This window comes from Rhea americana, unplaced genomic scaffold, assembly GCF_003343005.1.
Source record: "Rhea americana isolate MKP2758 unplaced genomic scaffold, rheAme1 scaffold_298, whole genome shotgun sequence".
NCBI classification, from domain to species: domain Eukaryota; kingdom Metazoa; phylum Chordata; class Aves; order Rheiformes; family Rheidae; genus Rhea; species Rhea americana.
This window is the reverse complement of record NW_028186421.1, coordinates 504,457-525,660: the sequence shown is the minus strand read 5'-3', so window position 1 is coordinate 525,660 and position 21,204 is coordinate 504,457. Positions and strand designations below refer to the sequence as shown.

Here is a 21,204-nt window from a genome sequence, read left to right as displayed (position 1 = left end):
TCTCCTCCTAATTCACAGACCTGGTATTTTTTCTATGCTTCTCCTCCTTTTGAGATAACAGCTGTGAATCCCTTGGGAGCTCCTGTTACAAAACAGACTCCCCCTAAAAGCTGACCAAGCATATTTTTGGAATACCCTAGAAGAGCCTGAGGGAGCTGGAGCAGACAAGCAGATCTGGCCCACAAAACCTAACAGAGAAAAGCTTGGGCAAATTTCACACACTCTGAAACAGAAAGGTATGTAAAGAGCACATCTCATATAGTTTTGATGTTAACTGTGATACTCAATCTTGCAATAGCAATTACATTTCTTCATCATTTAAAAATAACTGTAAGAATAGACCATAAGCAAGAGTAAAAGCAGAATCTACAAAAACAGAATTGTCTATCTTTAACTTTCCCCCCAAATTAGCATAAAAACAACTCAGAAATATGTAAATGCCCCCAAACTTCTGACTTAGCAAGTTGCTAAAGGTACTCCCCCAAACAACTTATTACAACTTTAATGCAAAAAACAAACACAGCTCTGTAGACATTTGGAAAATGAGTAAGTCCAATTTTCAAAACATGACACTAAGAGAACTACACCAATGTATGAAAATTTTATTTTAGGCAGACTAAAGAAAACATATAGTTTTCAAGTGAAAATGATTAGTTGCTGAGATACTTGATTTGAAATACTTCGCATCACAAAAGTTTCTGAACCAAGACAACATATTTCTAAAAGACATGCTAGTGCTCAAAAGGAAGTTATAAACATGACAAGGAAATTACTGAGGGAGGTCTGACAGCCTATTTTAGGTAGATTAAATCATAATGCTCTCTTGGTCGGTATCAGGTGAATTCAAACGTGTATCATCCTACTAGAAAGGTAATGATTTTGCACTTGAGTCTTAAAAACTCTAGGAGCCACACAGCAGAAACTGTAACTTGTTTAAATTGCATAAACAGGCAGCAATCAAACCTTGGCCCCCAATTCTCTACTCTGTTGTACATAGGACGCTTGCAAGCCATTTTAGCCATGCAGTACTTACTTGAGTGAAAGGGACACTACTGTAACGGTCTGAAGGTGCAACATCTGCAACAAAAAGACGGGATGCACGTGCTTGCTTCCAGTTTTAAAAAAAGCAAACCAAAAGAGCATCATCTTGAAACCTTGAAAATAAAATYTCTGATACTAGCATATTTGTCCTTTTCCACTTCAAAAGCATTGATTCCCTCGTCATGTGTTTCTACCAGACCTTAAAATTAACATAGATCTGTTTATATTCACCACTGTACTTTTGTACTAGAATCATCAATGTCAGCACAGCACATGTAGTGCAATGCATTTCAACAAGGGCACAGCTTGGCAGATCTCAGTGCATTGGGAAATCACAGCCAAAACAATTATCTGTTCTAACAGGTATATAGAAACAGGTAGAAAAGGGAAGGTTAGTCACATGTTGTGCCAGTTCTGTTTCCTTTTAAAATAGGCAGCAAAGATTTCATTTGAGTTGTCAGCTCTTGGCTGCAGGAATTAGGCTGTCCATGACTACAGTCAACATTATTATCAGTAAACTCAATACCTGCTTCCTGCAGGATACTTAGCAACTTTTTTCCCTGCTGTCTTCGTACATGATTTGTGCATGTTCAGTAGTATAAACTATGTAAATTTAAATTTTAAAAGTATTATATAATAATGAATTTAGCTTTAAAAAATTACTCAAATAAGCAATACTTCCATTCTGCATTGTGCTGAACTTTAATAGCTGCTTGCCAGTTCTGCCTCCAACTGAATAAAGCTGTGCTCATTGTTAGTACACACATCCGTTTACTATGACGCACAATTCAACGAGATGACCAAATAAAATGAGTAGCAAATAGAGAAGACAGGCTACAAAAGACTCAAACTCTCACTCTTTACAATTTAAATATAACAGCTAAGCAGGAAAACTATCATTAACTTTATCACTGCTAAATCACAACACTTTTAAAAAAGTCGTCTGTTCATATTTTATGCACAAAGGAGGTTGAGTGTTTCTTCTGCGGTGGGGGGAGGAGAGAAGATGCAGGAAATGTTTTGGTTTTGCGACCTGGCAGACTATAAATGCTTACGGCAGAGACCTGGAATACATTTTTTCATGGGAAAACTGCCTAAATTAATAGGCCACGTTAAGTTTGTTTTGGTTTGGGATGAGGAAGAGCAGACTGTTTATTTGCTAGAAAGTTGCTATGGAAATGAATTTGTAGTCACAATTTTCGAAAAAAAAAAGGCAGTTTTCAATGTAGATGCTCTGTACTTTACAGAGGCAAACTCTATGTAATCTTGTAGGTTTAGACACATATGATCGAAAGATCTATCTTTATGTATCTTCCAATATTTGGAGTGTAGTGTGGGAAGAAGGGAAAAGACACTCTCACCCCTTACCTGCCTCAATCCTTCAAGTACATGAATGTGAACAGACTTTCTGACCTGACAGAAATATTCACCTGCTTATTTTTACAAATATGCATACACATAAACAAAGTCATCCCTGAACATGGAATACAGAGTAAAAGAACAAACTACAAATCTAAAAGTTGAAACTTCTGCATCTTAATCTGAGGTTTGTCAGGATTCCTCTTCTGAAGTTAATCAAACTCAACTTTCTAAATTAAATTTTGTTACATGTCTTTTTTGTTAAACTTAATATTTATCATTAAAAAGGACTCAAATTCTAAAACTAGAAGATCTGCACATGCTTAACTGTCTACAGGTAATCAGCATCCAGCTATACAATCCCTTAGAGTTTTTTTTCTTTTTGAGTTTTGAATTAATATCTACTTTTAGAAAAAAACCCTCTTTTCATAGTCAGAAAGAACTTGATTCAACAATGCATGAACACCCTCCCCAGACCATTAACAGATAAGGCTGGGATATAAACCTCTGTGAATTTTCTGTAATTCAGTCATCTCTTAGTGGAGACTTAAATATAAACCTTAGTCTTGTAAGATTACAATCTCAAAAACAATTATATACTCCTTGATGACAAACCATTCTACTTTAATGATAACTGCCAAAACCAGAAACTTCCTCATCCTGCAAATTCAAATACATGCAATCCTGAAATTAATTTTATGAAAGCTCACAGCCAAAAAGGATACCAAGTCAGAAAAGACAGCATCAGAATTCCTGGAAAATACCTACAGTCAACTGTAAACACTGACAATTTCACAGAAAAATACAAAGTTGGATGAGCTCTGCTAAACATAACTTGGGTGTTAATGGGGACAGGAACAAACCCTGACACCTAGCTTGCCAGAACTGTAGAATCCCTTTCATAGAATAAATACATTTTCTGGAAGGCTGCCACGGAAGGAGTCTATACTCTCTCTTCTAAATTTTTGTATTATCTTTTCTTGGATGTATACATTTATTAGAAATCACATTAACAGAATGAAGTACAACATATAACCTTCATCTCTCATGCAACTGGCTTACGAAAGCACTGATGAAATTGGGAATTCTCTTGAAAACTCTCTAAAATCTCTACAATATTTCTATATTTAATTTAAATGTAAGGTGCCAAACAATCTGTCATTTCCTAAATGACATCCAAAAAACTGCATCACAAACATTTTCAAACACCATGATATCATGATATACACAGGCCTAAAACATGTARGAAACCCTATTACATACAAAAAGTACTTACAAAGAAACACTTATTTTTCCCATTTGATTACCACATGAAAATAAACATTTAAATTCCCCTTGCCTTCACTTTGCTTCTTTATAAACTTGCTATGAAAACTGAATCTAGATGACTAAAAGACTTAAAAAAAGAAAACAACAGGAGGGATCAAAACTCCTGATTGTATCAGTATTCCTGAACACAATTTATCTCAAAAACAGTGTTATACAATGACGTGCCATTAAATATTTAATTCAGTGCAAGTAACATAGAACTCTTTTTGTTCCAATTGCCTAGTTATTAGTTTTTACAACATTCAAAATAATATTCTCATTTAGAGGTTGAAAATTTTGCACTTTTTAGTGTCATAGAAATAAGGCAACACAATACCTATTGTGCTTCTTATCACACAGTTCCCAGAAGAATAAGCAGCTGAATTCAAAAAAAGTTAAGTCAACTGTGAAACAGTGTTGTATCAATTTGATATACAAATTTTAATTGATATTTAACATTTTAGTACTATCCAGGGTTATTTTTGCAAATAAGAATATAAGTCTCCTATAAACGGTCCCTGTACCTGACTTGGCTGGTACAGTAATACAAAAGAATCTCATCCTTACTATTAATATTTACTGCAATCTCTTCATTCAAATATAAGCCCAGAAGAACAGAAAGGTAAATTACAACATGCAATGACAGTTATACAACTGTTTGACAACTTCAGAACAGAAAGTTTTGGAAATAAATCTGCCCTTTTGGGGAAGCAATATGAGTGTTTTAGATGCTCCTTCACCCTTCATACTATACAAGATACAAAAGGTGCACACAAGCCTTCTCATGCACAGCAGCTATTCATTGTGGCATCATTCAAACAGTGCATCTTTCTGATACAAGTTTACAATATTCTGATAATCTCCTCTGGCCACATTCAAATTATGTTTCAACCTTTTAAGTATTTTGTTCCCCTCTATCGTAAACAGTATAGTCAGTATGATTTCTTTTAGCTAGAGATTGATAGCCACAGGATATCACATGACACATCAGAATTTCTTAATTACTGCAAAACACTCAAAAGATGTCTATTACTATCTTAAGAACAGAGCCAGATAATATTTGGCAATGTTCTGTTCCATACATACAAACACTAATGCATGACAAACAGCTGCATGCAGGACTATGGTGGAGGCTGTTTCAGGCATCAGTTCACTTTCTCTGGAAATCATATATAAAATAGCTCCTTATTACATTAGCAGCAAGACTGCTAGAAAACAAAATTCACAGTTATATACACTATACACAATGTATTACATTCTCTTCTCATTCCATAAAGACCCCAAATCTACAATTCTGTACAAAGATATATTTTGCTCTTAATATTCTAATAGCTCTAGAAATAAGGAAAATGCTTTCCTAAAACAGGTGGTTAGGATTATTTTCAATTATCATTTAGGTAACTATTTTGGTATGTTGTATATTGTTACATATACATATATATCTATATCTGTGTATATATAGTGTGTTACTATACATCATATATATGTTCACATTATGTATATTACACATATTAAAATATATAGCAGAAAGAATGCCACACTGCAAATAGAGAGCATGCTTTAAATGAATGACAACAAACAGATTCTACTCTATAAGCATAATCTCTCAATAATACACAGTTTGCTTGAAAAAATAACAAGAGTTTTGACTTGATGTTTCAAGAAAATGCTCTCTGTCATGCAATATAAGGACTGCCAAAGCTTACGAAGGCTGAAGTATTTGGAAATACTGTAGTTTTGGAAAACCATGTAGATAACCCAGTCCACAGTTTAACAATTCAGCTCTAGGGTTCCCAGCACCAGATCAAAAAAAAAATCTAGTATGAATTCACTTAATCTGTTCAAATTCCATATTCAGTTTTAATTTTCAGGAAATGATATAAACTAAGCGTATGCTTCCAAGCTTCCGTTACATCACGTATGAACTGTTCGCCTAACATTGTGCCACCAAGTTTGCATGAACGCCTTGGGGAAACRGGCCAATCTGGCCAACCATCACGCCGTGCGCCTGCAGGGCCTCCGCCCCATCTGTACCCRGGGGCATCCAGCAGCACAACCCCGGCCTTGCAGGGACCAGCCCCACGGCTCGAGGCAGGCCTGCGGATCCCTAATTCTGGTGCCATGATGCTCCATTGCTGCTGCCCAGCAGGCCACATGTCCTTTGGGGATCCACGTACTTTACAGCTGCAGGCTGCTAACCCAAACACATCGCTAGCCATAAGCCAGCTGCCAATCACCCTTAGGCATGGCCCACGACCCGCCGTTTCTGGGGTGCCCCCGACCCCAGACCAGGCCCGCGACACTGCCTTCAACACCAACTCCACCGCGGTACCACCACCTGCGTGCCCCTCCGTGCCTGGGGAAAGGGTARCGAGTTTCCCCTACCAACCCCAAGCGTCTTCCCACACGGTGCTTGTGCAAGACGGGGAAGGGGCGGCACGCGCGGGCGGGCCGCGKGCGAGGGCCCATCTTAGCCCGCCCAGCGAGAAGATGGCGCCTTCCGCAACGCCCCGGAGCCGGGGTCCTGCCGAGAAGATGGCGCCTCCGGCCCGCCGGGTCGGGGCGCCGCAGGGTGTTCCGACTCCCAAGGGCTGAGGCCGGGCTGCTGCGGCGGCAGCGAGCGCTGCGGGAGGCGCTGGCCGGTACCTTTCAGGGCTTGGTGCATCCCCCCGATGCCGCTGTAGAGCTCGAGCACCCGGAGCGGCGCCATGCTGCGGCCGCCGGCGCCTCGGCCCGCCCCTCCCGGTGCCTCCCCGCGTGCCGCGCCGCCCGTTCCGCCGCTCTTTCGTTCCCACCTGCCGGCCCTCCTCCTCCTCCCCTTCCTCCTCCTCCCCCTCCCGAGCTCCCTGCGAGTGGCCTACGGGGCTTAGCCCCCCGGGGYGGGACCCCGCCGCCCCCGAGAGGCCGCGGGGCTCGTGGCGGCCGCCGCCCGCCTCAGCGCTGGCGCCACCGCCGCTGCCCTGGCCTCGCTGCTCCTCAGAGGGCCCAGGCGAAGGCGAAGCGCCCGGCCGGGCACCGACGGCCGTGCTGGTGGCGCCCGACAGCGTTACGRGCCCGAGCATTTCTGGTTTTGCAGTGGTGATTTTAGTGTGCAAAGATATTTCTGAAAAGCCATTTCAAAGCCTGCAGCACTGGTAGAACAGGAAGGAAGGAAGTAACTGATGAAACTGTTCTAAATTGTCTTAACACTACAAAATTGCTTTTGCAAAATAAAAAAGGAAGAGATGACTCAAAGACCTTGTTCCACTGAAAAGCAGTTAATTTATAACAAATGTCAGAGGCATATATTTACATAGATACATAGAATCCAAAGACTAAATGTCCTGCACACTGCTACCTGGTTTATCTAGCTCACAGGAGTAAAGATACTCCSCTGTGCCTCTGTGTGCAGATTTAGATCCTAAAGTATGAAGATAAAACCGTTAAGAAAAAAACCTGAACCTGTTTCTCTAATAATTTCCTAAATTAATTGTGTTTTGGGGGAGCTGCCTAGAAATCAGTCAGGTGGATTTGAGGAATGTTTATTTTTCCTTAGAACCCGGCTCATACAACCTTTGATAGCAGCTTGTACTTCTTTTGGTGGAGATCCTCATACCTGCTACCTACCTTTTGGTGAAGGAAAAATTTGTRATTAAAAGTGAAGAGTAAAAAAAGATAGATTTCTGCTGTCAACAAAGTTCACCAGAATATGGATTCACAGGCTACGGAAAACAGTAATAGTAGAAAGAAAATTCAAGTTAAAAATATTGGGCCTTGACAGGTCTTTTTATAATAGTTCTATCATACTTACGGATTTTCCTCCACAGAGTCTTGGGTTGTTGCTTTATCTGACAGCCACGATAATAAGCATGTGACTAAAAAAAGTCGTCCTAATCTACTTCTAGAATTTGTGAAAGGAAATGCAGCAGCTGCRGTGCCGGAGAGGAGAGCAGTGCACACAATGGCAAGCGGTGARACAGGTAGTCTTCCGCACGGATTGCTGAGGGACAACTGGCAAAGGGGGCTGAATCACGTGAAAGAACAGAACAGAGAGGATATGCTGGTTGGAGAATGGTACAAGAACAGTGAGGAAGACTGGAAGAAGATGGTTCAAGATGATGAAGATGGCTATGATGGACAAGGTTGTTGCTAGCTAAGATACACTGAAGTGGGAGCTCTTCAACATACAGATACAAGGTGAAAGCAAAGAAAAAGGCAGCTAAATGCGTATCTACTGAAGGTAGTAAAACTGATGAATAAATTTGAGCTCCTTGTATTACAGTGTCACATCACAACAAAGCTAGATACTGTGATGAGTGGTAGCTGTAGATAGCCAGTAGCAGTTCACGTATGCGGAGCTGCCCAGAACCTGGAGCAATTAAAGCTGCAGGGGAAAAATGTTTCCTTATATCAGAAAGGGAGGCATAGCCAATCCCTGTCTTTCCTTCTCTGCCTCCAAAGTATTCTTGCCATGCTCCTTGGGAAAGTCAGAGACTGGTGGAGGAAGCAGCGGAGACCTCTTTGACTTGTTGATGACATTGGAGGGAAATTCTCCTGCTCAAGGGAAATTGTCCACCTACCTTCTCCAACAGCCTAGTGAGCTGGGGAGTCTGATCAACACGCCTCTGCTCTAGAAACAGAAAGTTCATAAGCTAGTTTGGGATTTTATTGGTTTCTTTCTGCAGAGAATGGGAAACACCAACATTTCCCTAGTGCTCATTTTTAATAACTTCTCAGTGGTCAGTTTTATAATTCTGTATCACTGCAGCTACCCTAATGTGGTTTTCATTATAAATTGATAACACTGAAAAGGTTCAGAATGAAAACAGGGAATCTGGAAACAATTACTCTTAGAGCTTCCCTTTATAAATGTAAAGTCAGTGCAATAATAGCCATACACTTTGGACCAAGCCTTACATTATTATATTTTAGGTGTGCTGCTTATTTCAGAGATTCGGACAATAGCTAAAAAGTGCCGAGATCACTGATCATTCATACTTTTCCTGCAGAAAAGATGCATGATTCAACAGAGAGAGTGTGCCCTGTGAAAGTGGCTATCTATACTTAGAAAAACTTGATAACTCAACAGTTACAGAAGAAAGCGTTACCGCTGCCACGGGACAGCCTGAACAGTTGCTCACCCTTGATTTTGTGACAGCGGAGCAGCCACATGCCTGCGACATTTCCCAACTGGATCCCCCTGACATATTGAAATTTGGATATTATTACAGCTCCTCCTTTCTCCACCCTGTGCGTATAGGATGGGTAGAATTCTTATAAATCTCAGTTAGCATTTCACTTGATTCACAGATGMGACTCATAACAGGGTCCAAGTCCAATGTCCATTTTTTGGTCTCCTTCTACTCTTAGTAAAGATATATGTAAAATTACTTCAGATTTCAAGGGAAGAATTTTCTTCTAAGACCATTCTGATTTGGCCTTCTGTCCTTCAGATTCTATAGCTCTGAACAACTTAATATTTTTTAGAACACAGTTGTGGACTGTTTCACATACCAGCTGTGCCTCAATAATATAACTTAAATAAAAAATATTTGAATTTAAATAAATTTAATTACTTTAAATAAAAATTGATATGCTTTTATAAAAGCTTAGTTTATTCTAAATGGGCACATTTACAGAATTATAATCATGTATTCATAAAATACCTATTTTCTTGACTTTYATATGTATTTATAGTAAAATAGATTTTAAGCAACTTCATCATTTAAATGACATTTCTAAAGTCATTGGCAGAAGCATACAATGTCAGCATTTTCATTCAGACAGTTTTTGAAAACTCCTGCTTCTTAGCAACTGGCAACATTTCCTCAATTTAGAAGTTTCCAAAGTTTGCCCACAGCTCTGATGATTGGTATGATACAGATAATCATGTTAGATCTGAAAACTGTTGCCCTGGTAACCAAGGAACACATTCAGTGAAATAGATGAATGTGGTAAGAGGAACACACAAAAGAAACCACTGCAGTGTTCTCTCTTAAAATGCTTCAGAATTGTTAAAAATGCTACAAAAATCAATGCTGCAAAATAACATCAGATAAACATGCAAAAACTATTGCCTGAAGATTTTGCAAGGGAAAGGTAAAGTCTGTAATTTTTACAGACTGTGACTACACTGTGTACACTGTTGTYCTCAAAGTGAGAAGAAAAGATTGTCACTCTTGTGTCTAAGTCACACTAGCACCAAATGCATACAATTCACACAAAACATTTTATAGGCATCTCAGCCCTTCTGCAGTTACACTTAGATCTTCTCCCCCAGATCCCTCTCTCCTGTCCTATCTGCATCAAAACAGGGACTAACAGGCCAGYAAGGCCTGTCTGCATCTGTCCACGAGCAGAACATTGCCATTCAGCAGTGTTTGTCACAGGATTTTATTGGTGATGCAATACTGTAGCAGTAAATTGCTTCAAGCTTCCTTTGAACGTAACTCCTCAAAGTAAAGCTATGTAGTGGAAGCTCGCAGTGGAAGCTGTTACTATGAAATGTTTGTGAGCATTGCCTCTATATTCAAAAACTAAAAGAAGAAAAACCTTCTGCCAAAATTCTGCCAATATAGCGAATGTATAAAAGTGCATTTAAAGTGAGCACCCAAAATTTTAATATAAGCAAATACTGACGTTGATAACTGAAAGCAAATGAAACTTGTTCTGTACAAATGTCCAGTATRACCTACTGAATACCTTAATGTAGATCAGTATACAGACTTCTCTACTGTCCAGAAAAGAAGCTCATGCTCTGGGTCAGAAATCACTAYGGCTAGGAAAGAATGTGAGCTATCTGCATGTCATACCCTTGCTATGTGATCAGTGAATTGAAAATATTTCACACTGTGCATGTCTAGCATAAATTATTGTTTCCATAACCACTGCCCCAGTAYGTTATTACTTAAAACTGAAAGCTGCTTGCAGTTTTCAAAATTGAGCAGTATTGGATTTAATGTTTCAGGGGGAAATTTGTCAAACTAAGTTTCTGCTGAAGTGATGCAAAGCAAAGTTAGTTCTCCACCACTGAAGTGGCATTTCTGGGAACCTTCTGGGCCATGCCAGTGAAGCTAACAAAGCTTACAGTTTTTACTTATAATCCCATGCATCTGTAAGACTAGAAATGAAACCCACAACAGACTGGGTTTGCTAGSCTCTCCCTACCCGATTCTAAGAACTCTGTACAGGGGAAGTTTTTGTAACTGAAATTATTTGTYGTCAAAACAAACATTTTTAACTTTTCTCTTTTCAAAATACATTGAGCTTTCCATTTCAGGATTTTATTTTCAGGTTCTAGAGCTATGTGTATACTCTGTAGGCAATTAGGAATAAAAAGACATTGTTTCTCTAATTAAATCTTCTCTTTTATGGTATGCTTTCAGTAAATCTAGGCTGTTTGTTATGTTTGGCCTGCAATGGTAATGCTGGCTGGATGAGGAGCACACATTTACATAATGTTACAGACTTTCTTGTTGTGCTTACACATTCCAGTGTTTGACCAAAAAATAAAGGATAAAAAAAGATGGTAGGCAATAACATAAATATAAATCCTCCACTGGACTGAACAAAACCAATTCTGAGCTCTATAAGGCCTTAGCCCACCAAAGCCAGCTGAAARACTCCCTTCCATTGCAATGAATGTGTTTTGAATCCGCTCCTTCAAGGGTCACAGGAAACTAGTGACAGCAGGCACGTAGAAAGTTTGTAAAAGGGTGGGGGATCAGTGCAAGTCACTCCAGCAGGATGAGGTAATGTGTGGGAGATCCCAGCTCCCTTGCGGGGGCAAGAGGAAATGGCATGGTGTTTGCTGATCTCTCAGGAGGACAGGAGATGAAAGGGGAAAGGACAGCGCAGACAGCAAGCCTGGATGTATCTCATAACTTTTTGCTTATGGCAGAGGTTTTAATCTCCAGCCTCCCCACATTATATTTACAGTATATAGCATAGATAGCGACAAACTGAGAAAGGCTTGTAACTATATGTTGGCAGTAGTCATGCCTTTTGCTCACAAGCCCATCTAGTATCACTGAAAGCCTATGTTTAGCATGGACTTATCTTTTAAGGAGTTTAGTCCAAAATTCATTTTCCTATTCAGTCCATGTGATGAATTTAATCTTTGACTAAGACTGTGGCTGGCACAGGAAATGAGATATCTYGTGCTGGTCACCATGGCAGTAGGCTTTCAGTGCTAGGGTGTTTCCTCCAAACAGAAAGAAAGTCTTTAATGCAGCCACAGCAGAGGTGCAACTGTGGACTTACTGAGCGATCTTGAAATTAGATTAACCACAATTGCACACATTAAGGACTATAAAATCTGCCCAAGAAGCTGAGCACTTGGTGCCCATACAATATTGAGGTGCCTTCTACTCTGATTATATTGCTGGCACTTTGCAAACTGGTTACTTTTAAGCTAGTTTAAAGCTATTTGGTATCACTTATAAACTACATTTATAGGAATATGACCGCCATATAAATGTGCTTTCTCATTTCGAATGTGTCTACAAATAGCTCTCAAGCATATCAATATATCAAAGCCTGGGCTGGGAAATAGCCTTTTTCTACCATAAAGTCCCCTAGAAAATCTTCTAGAAAAACAGTGATTTAAAGAAGTTGTGGGATTGTGTAAGGATAAGCCGAAACGAGGGATAAATTGAAAAGTTATTCTGCAAAAGATCCAAACTAAAAAAAAAGTGTAATTTTTGGCTGCTCTGTMTGTTTGGATCTCCTCTTCCTCCTCCCAGTATTAAGTACTGCATCAATTGAGAACAAAAAGCTTTGGGTTTTCCTAAAGTTAGAACAAACCTTTTTAGAAAAAGGGCTGTGAATTTAAAATGTTATTTTTGCTGAGACAGTCAGGAGAGAATATCCCCAGTAGATTTAACTTAAATGGATCAAGAAAGTATAAAATAGTTCTTTCTAAAGGAGAAAATCTTTTTGCACAAGACATGTGCCAATAGTATTGGCCATGCCAATATCCAGCTGTTGGGAGTTGGGCAGATTTAAGACTCCAGCAAATAACATATTTTACATAACTCATAAGAGAAATACCACAGGAAAATATTGAAATTGTTTATCAGGAACCCTGCATGGCAGCTGAGGATGACTTCATCACAGTAACAGAGCCAAGTCAGATGTACCACTCATCTCACATGGTATAAGACACAATTGTTAAAAAATCAGAAAACAAACAGAATTAAACTCAAATAATTAATTAATCTGCAATGTGCATAAATCCCATTGCCAGTACCAGTCTAAGCATCATACGTAGTACAATAGTATTACGGTATAATGTCCTTGAGATTTGCAGTTCTATCTCAAAGCTCCTCTYGATACCACAGAAATGGATATATTAGGAATACAAATGCAGACCAAAGGTATTATTACCATATTCAGAGTAATCTGTTCCCCCAGCTTTGAAAGATCCTGTCATCTGACCTGTATGTGCTTTGTTATCTAGGAGGTCGCTTCATTAGCCAGGAAGTTTTTTCACCCTGATGTGCTTCAGACGTGGTAACTTGCATGCTGGGGAGGCAATAGGAAATGCCCACTCCATGTTGAGGAAGCAGCCACAAACATTGGCAAAAGCCTAAGAATCAACATAACTATAGAGCAGTTACAAATTTCCTGAATAGGAGCCAGGTCCTTCCTCTTCTCATCCTATACCATCATAAACTCTCTCCAGTTACTGTATACAAGAGCCAAATCCTCAGAGAAAATGGCAGCTAGATAGTGAGTTTGTGTTTGTAAGAAGGATACCTTTTCACCTGAAAAWATATGGACTAGCTGGCTTTTCTAGATATTGGCTGTTTTCCTTCTCCAGCCATATGCATCCTCTGCTCTACATAGATTTAATAAATTTTCCCCTCCAGACCCTTTACCCCATAATATTTTTATCATACTATCAATTTGAATCTGGAACATCTTCCCTTCTCAATTCCACCTGTGATAAAGAGCTGGACACAGTGTATTCATGCTTGAATATTAGGCATAAAGCAGGCCTGTATAAGCAGCTCTGCATCTTAGCAACTCAGTCTTCTAGGGGGTGTGCGAGCCACCTCCTCTTCCTTTCTGTAAGTTGCCAAATAGTCCCAGAGTGCCTAACAAAATATACACTCAGTTTATGAGGTTCATCAGAACCAAGGATTTGGCACATAAACTTGGACTGAGAAACCTGTAGAAAACTTGGCCCTCAGCTAGTACTGTTCTGCGTGTCCTGGGCATCTCAAAGGAAGAACTGAACAATTGCRGCACGTAATTTATAATTCCACTACTGTGTCCTACCTCTTCCTCAGAAAGAACATCATCATTTCCTGGTATATCATGGAAAGAAAACAGTATACTATTTATGGTTTGTGTAAATGATGGAATTAGGGTAGAGAGAAGAATGAAATCACTCCCCAAATTTAATTGTTTTTGGCTAGAGGAGCCCTTTAAGCAGTTTGCTTATGAAAAATATTGTCCAAAAAGAAGCAGTAAATGTCTACTGACAGAGTTCACTAATGGCATACTGGAATCATTTCTTGTAGCTTTATTCCAATAKACAGGATGGATGTATGGGTGACTCAGTATCTTTGAAAAAGTTTGCAGTATCAAATTTAAAACAGCAAGCACAGGCAGATTGATACTGACAGCTTCCCCTTATAAAGTGACAAATGTTTGTTCATCTAAGCTATTGACTTCTACCTATACAAAGAGCTTACTGCAGGGATAGGAACTATGGAATGTTCTTGATATACAGAAGATGGCAAGGTCAGCAGTGCAGTAGAGGATAGAGAGAAGACCCACATATTGTCTAGTTGGAGGCCTGTGGCTAGTGAAGTCCCCCAGGGCTAAGTACTGTTCAACTTCTTCATCAGTGACCTGGATGAGGGGACRGAGTGCCTCCTCAGCAAGTTTGTTGATGATACCAAGCTGGGAGGAGTGGCTGATACACCTGAGGGCTGTGCTGCCAATTCAGAGAGACCTGGACAGCCTGGAGAGCTGGGCAGAGAGGAACCTCATGAGGTTCAACAAGGGCAAGGGCAGAGTCCTGCACTTAGCAGGGAATAACTCTATGCACCAGTACAGGCAGGAGGCTGACCTTCTGGAGAGCAGCTCTGCAGAGAAGGACCTGGGAGTGCTGGTGGAYGACAAGTTGACCATGAGCCAGCAATGTGCCCTTGTGGCCAAGAAAGCCAATGGTATCCTGGGGTGCATTAGGAAGAGTGCTGCCAGCAGATCGAGGGAGGTGATCCTGCCCCTCTCCTCAACCCTGGGGAGGCCTCATCTCGAGTTCTGTGTCCAGTTCTGGGCTCCCCAGTACAAGAGAGACGCAGAGCTACTGGAGAGAGTCCAGCATAGGGCTACAAAGATGATCAGAGGGCTGGAGCATCTGCCCTACGAGGAACGGCCTGGGGAAGAGAAGACTCAAGGGGACTTATCAATGTGTACAAATACCTGAAGGGAGGGTGCCARGGGGACGGGGACAAACTCTTTTCAGTTGTCCCATGTGACAGGACAAGAGGCAATGGGCAGAAGTTGAAGCACAGGAAGTTCTGCCTGARYGTGAGGGGGAATTTCTTCCCTGTGAGAGTGACGGAGCACTGGACCAGGTTGCCCWGAGAGGTTGTGGAGTCTCCTTSTCTGGAGATCTTCAAGGCCYGCCTGGATGCAACCCTGTCTAACATGCTCTAGGTGACCMTGCTGAGCAGGGGGGTTGGACTAGATGATCTCCAGAGGTCCCTTCCAAACTTACTGATTTTATGATTCTATGATACATGGACAAATTCCAAGAGTAAGWATCAGGGATGAAATGTCAACAGTGCTGAAAGAATTTCTGCTTATTCCTTCCTTGATTCACTTGTGACGAGCTAGGCAAGCCTTGCACCATAGCAAAATAGYTAATAGATGTTAATTCTACCAAATCAGTGAATTTCAAGTGAGAAGACCTGCTAGTAAGCACTGAGGGTGTGCTGACAGAATGGACTATTCGCAAAACATTTTTCTTCTTAGCAGTCTGTAGCTTATTCAGCTTTACATCACTATTTGAGAGTGAACCACAAGTAACAGTGTCAATAATCTTTTCCACGTATTTTCTCCTGGATGTCTTGGCTTTTTCTTCAACTTGTAGATGCATAAAATGAAACTCAACTTTTTTTTTTTCCTCAAACCTTTCTCTTCTGTGCTCTGGTACATTACTTATATACATTTTCAAAATATGTCCAAGCAGTTATTGAATCCTAATTTTGCCAKTTACTCTAGGATTTAGGAAAAATCCCTTTCACCTAAAAACACTTCATGTCCTGTATCTCTTGCCTCCATTTTTCCCATATCAATACTCTGTTGCTCAAACAAAATGCAGCTTTCACAGTCACATTCCTTATTTTTCCGCACAGTCCGTGTGATTCCAGTATTTAAATCTTCCCACTACTGACTTAATTTTTAGTACCTTTTCTTCCCTCTTAACAAGTTCTATAACACAGCCCCATTTATGCCATGGTAATTTATTCTGATATCTTCCTCATTCTACCACTTCTATCACCCTTTTCACTGCCATAATTTCGCAAGTTTGTGCTGTATTTTCTTCTATACATGCCTCTACATGGCCAACTTCTTAATCCTACCCAATAAATCTCTTCTAAAAATCCAGTTATTCAAAGTGAAAATGACTTTCARGCCTATAGAAGTTACTCAGATCAAATTAACAGCATCACCACTCTCAGGTACATTTAAAATCTTTGTGCCTTTCTCTTGTTTTTTTGCTTTTCAACTGAGAGTTTTACTTGATTCATCTTTGTCAGAATGCAACCTTCATGCAGCTAGGAAGGCCAACAGCTGAAATGTCAAATTATTCTATTTTTGGACTCTCAATTCATGACTGAGGTACTTTGGCACTTTCTAATAATTAGTTCTGCTTAAAGAGTTCCAGGTTGATCATCTAGGCTCAAAACATGCCAAACCTCTCGTCAGTTTGGAAAATCTGTTCCAGTCATTGCTAAACATATTGTTRACATTAAAGGGTCCTGCTATGAAGTGTGCCGGGTGAGAGTACACAGGTTGTCTTCCTTTTTCTTTTTTTTTTCTTTTTTTCCAATGACTGGATTAAATTTATGCTGTAACTATGACAGAGCTGGAAAACTTCTATTTCTCGCCTTTGTTTTGCTAAAATGGTGCATACTGTTTGAGACAACTATAGGGCCCAGCAATATGTTCTACTAGCTTGGAAAATGATTATCCAGTTTGGTAAAAGAGGAGTGGGTGGATACTGAAAACGTTCTGGCAACTAGAAACCATAGTAGAGGGGAACTTTATGCACAACAATAGTACTTTTGCAAATGTAAGTCATGCAACCGGGTGGCATGAGTCACATTCAAAAACACTTCCCTAGTGATGAAAGCCCCAGCAGTTTCATATACTTATAATTACATTAAAATATAATATTGCAGAGAGACTTGGTTAGTTTTGAGTATATAACCTAGTCATTTCCTTGAAAAAATCAGTAGCTAGTMACACCACTTAAGTAGGTTTTGTAACAATGGCAACTACTCCAGGCAATATAATTTTAAAAATAAATTTCACAAAAGAATTTGTCAGTTTCTTTCTTAASTTCTTAGTTAGTCAAGGGGATTATTCACAAGGGAAGGCTTAAGTGTCCGAGCATTTACATGTTCTGCAGCCTTGTGCTGTTCAGACACCCAAAGCGGCGCTCTCAGGCAATTGCAGGGAGAACTACCTCCTGGGTCCAGAAAAAACAGTTCTTCCCCGGACTCTGAGGAAGTTAACCTCAGCTAACTTGTACAAAATGCTARCTTGAGGCTACAGTGAACACATCCCATCTTGGGGACTCCTAGTCACACTTAGCTCCCAATTATAATGGGGTACCTGCCACTGCTGATTTAAAGAATTCATACAAATAATAGGTTCCAGCACTTGGTGGGCCTGCGTATTATGGTGATCCCCTATTCAGCTTGCTGTAGGACATTCAGGGTAGCAATCTAAGAGTCTTTCATATCCTCATGTGCAAATTGGTCCATTTTGCTTGGAGTTTACTCAATATTCATGCAGCCACAGGAAATGTGAAGAAATGCCTCCACAGCCCAATGCATTCCAGTACGTTTTCTGAAAAGGATTTAAGGTTGCTTTATGGTACTGACAACAAAAGTGATTGTATTTGCATAGCAGGATATTTTTCCTGGATGCTTAATATTTGTGGGTCATTTTGTATGTCATGAAAAAAGGAGCATTTCATATTTTAAAGAAGAAACTTTATTAAAGAGTGCAAACTTGATTAATGAAAGTATTCAAATCTGTTTGGCAGAAATCTGTAATAATGGGAAAGCACATTCAGTATCTGGGCTAACTTACTCTAATTTCCTACTGCTTAAATAAAATAGCAGACCAAAAAATATGAATACCATTATCTTTGGAGATGTATTCAGATCTACATATAARTGTGCAAGAAAGTCAGAAAAATTCTGAGTTGCATGAGGACTTTCCCAATTTTAGTACAACAGATACCAAAGCAGTTTAGGTGTCTGTGTCTTCCCCCTATTCACACTCATTATTCATTGTTAATGGGAATTACACAGCAATCCAATATTTTTTGTTACACTTAATCAGTCTTATTCCTTATTTTATTCTTGGCTGTGAACCAATGCATCAATTCCCCAGTGAAAAGGCAAAAAATACCAAAATAAATTAGCAGTGTGAACTGAAAGGCTTACATTAAAAATACCTGTTTCTTTTAAGTGTGCCAGTGGCTTAGCTCTGATCTGCCTCTACAGAGATGCAGGTGAGAGTGACACAGCAAGTTGAACAAGCAGCTGGCCTGTCAGAGCACTGAAATTACAAATGAAAGCATYGCAGGAAACAGTGCAGATGATCCTTTACTAGTTCATAAATAATCCTCAGCACAGTGTTTAGTTATGTGCTATTAGCTGTGTATCCTTTACACAGAAGTAGTCAGGATCCTGACTAGTCATGCTCTTTGAAAATCCCATAGTACTTTGCTTAAAATCAGGCAGATTATTGTGGTTTCAATTAAAACAACTACACTCTGCAAGATTTGTATGGTTACACTTACATACAGTATTTCCTGACCTGTACTGTGGATATCTTTCTGCATTTCAAGACAACAGTAGTTCTTGTTCCTCTTTGGGGTTTGGGATGCAAATATGGGTTACATTTATTACAGTCTTGCAAGAAATTTGGAACTTCCTCCACTTGTGTATCTGTGTAAGTGCCAGCCAGCAAAAGGCACTTACAGGTTTATTGTAATCCTGGTAGTTGACAGTATCATAACATTTCTAGGAAAATTTCATAGTGAGAAACAGCAATGAAGCAAATGGCCAAGAGTACRTATGGTAGAAGTGACATAAACATATGGAAATTACATTTGAAACATGGGGAAGGGGAGTTAAATTTATTTGCTGAAACAAACACCTCCCTGAATTTTAGGGGCAAAGCAGTTTCTAATTGAAGGATGACTCTTGCATGAATGTGCCATAAAGAGATGTTAAGGAGTACAAATAAGTTTTCTTCTGTTAGGAAAAACAGAGGGTCGTTTGGGCAGACTGCACCTTTAAAAAAATAACAATCTGTTAAAACTGCCAGCACTCCTAAGTAAAGCATCTTTAATCTAGGAGGCTGTTTGGTATGTGCTGCTTTACTTTTTTTGCCTGCTCATACAAGGAGTGTGTACTTTTGTGCCAGGATTCACAAAGGCTTATAGCTCAAACTTGATGGCTTAAATAAAGAGCTCTCAGAGGACTGGAGAGCCCAGCAGAGGCCAGGCTGGGATGGCGGTACAGTCAGCCCCAGGAATGCTGTGTGACCTCGGCCTCCTATTCAAGGAGTGAATGAAATGAGCTGTAGTCCAGGACTCATGCTGCAAGCACTTCAGTAGCTCAACCTTGTCAGCTTTGTTTGCTTGATTAAGCTTCRGTGAACAAAGCAAATTAAAACCTTAAGAACCTACATTTAGATACAAACTACATTCCTGTACTTCTGGTTGCCATTCAGAATCAAACTAAAGCACAATCTGCTTTGCCCAGAAAGAAAAAAAAAATCCTTAACCAAACATTTGGACTCTGATTCTCCCATATAAGGTACARTATCTGACATATGCAGGCTGACTTTACCTGGATGTGGGATTACCTACTGGGATGTAAAAATTACCTTCCTCTGTGTCCAATGATCATTTTCAGGTTTATTAGAATTTCCAATGAGCATATTTGCTTCTGCAGGATCACAAGTTAAAAAGAATTAAAAATTAATGGTAGTTTTGCATGCCAAAGATGCTGAAGTAATACATTATAGATATCTCTATACAGTATTGATCACTTTCCTCAGCAAAGAAGAGTAAGACCTCACTTAGCCGACATGTCAATGCAGGATAGTTCCCTAGAATATATGCTTTTGTGCTTTGGCCAGGCAAGTTTCAAAGTCTCTAAATGACAGGGATTCTGTCATTGCCCTTAGACTGATACATTCATACAGAGATCAATCTCATGGAGTTTTTTTTTTTTTTTTTTTTTTTTTTTTTTTTTACTGCTGTGGAGCAGTAAAAAGTTATTCTCTGCCAAATTTCATGCCATTGCTATTGCCCTATACTTCCTACATCATTATTCTCTACTTCTAGTAGCCACATTTTGATAGTGAAATCGCTCTTGAAACCCTTAGATTTTTGTCTGGCATTTGAAGCCACAGACAGAAGATCCTTCCAGATCATGACTAATGAACAGTCATTTTACTGGGTGCTTTCTGAAGATTCTGATCTTCTGCCTACTGAAATCAATGCCACCATCTATTGGGTACAACACTTGCAGAATCAAACCTTGGTTAAATTCAAACCTGCCACTATCCTAGCTATGAGAAGGACTGCACCCAAAAGCAGGAGCAAGATCTTGATTGCAGCTGCTCCAGTAATGTACTACCTACACTAAAAAATTACTTACTGCCCGAGTCCATTGTTAAAATAACAACAGAATTAAGTCTGCCTCTTTGCTTACCTATGTACAGTAAGATAAAGGGAAAAAACATGTAGCCTGAAAATGTGTTTTCAACACAGATGTAGAGCCAACACTGGCGGAAACCAGTGTGGCGATTGCTGCGATAGAAGGCAGTTAATGAGAAGATACAGGCATTTTATTTCCCTGCCTGTTTATTTTGGACATTTGGCAGCCGTTTGATCAYATTCCCTTTCAGAGGGCTAAGCAAGAAAGAAAACAAAGAAGTTCCTAAACAGATAGAGAGTTGGTACTCGTAGTTTTTAAAAATAGCCACCCTGCGTTATTTGAAGCATTCTGTCTGTGGTGCATCATTAAAGCGGGCACCCCCGCTTTCAAGCCACTGCGCTGCCTGTGCAGGCGCGTACAGGTCTCAAGGGTGAGCCCAACGCCCCTGCTCCCCAACCAAGGCTACCTCGGCGGGCGCGCAGCGCCGTGCCGGGGCCGCCGCCGCCGCCTCTTCCCTCGCGGGCAGCGGGGCCGAGGCGGGGGAGCCCCGGCGGGGCCGCACCGGCCTCCCGCCCCGCCC

At 40.1% G+C, this 21,204-nt stretch overlaps 1 protein-coding gene across 5 annotated transcripts in view; it reads right to left on the bottom strand.

Annotated features, from left to right (window-relative positions):
- The window catches only part of TRDMT1 (tRNA aspartic acid methyltransferase 1), a 29,978-nt gene extending 23,505 nt beyond the window's left edge, over positions 1–6,473 (bottom strand). For 3 of the 5 annotated variants that reach the window (XR_014896412.1, XM_085309426.1, XM_085309427.1), the window contains exon 1: positions 6,355–6,473. Coding sequence is in view for 2 of the 5 variants with exons in the window: in XM_085309426.1 (XP_085165552.1) it covers positions 6,355–6,418 (64 nt within the window). In the remaining 3 variants the exon portion in view is untranslated. Of the gene's footprint in view, positions 1–1,033; positions 1,078–6,354 lie in introns of those variants that run through there. The other 2 variants (XM_085309429.1, XM_085309428.1) reach the window with 2 other exon arrangements.
- Positions 6,474–21,204: the final 14,731 nt, after the last annotated feature.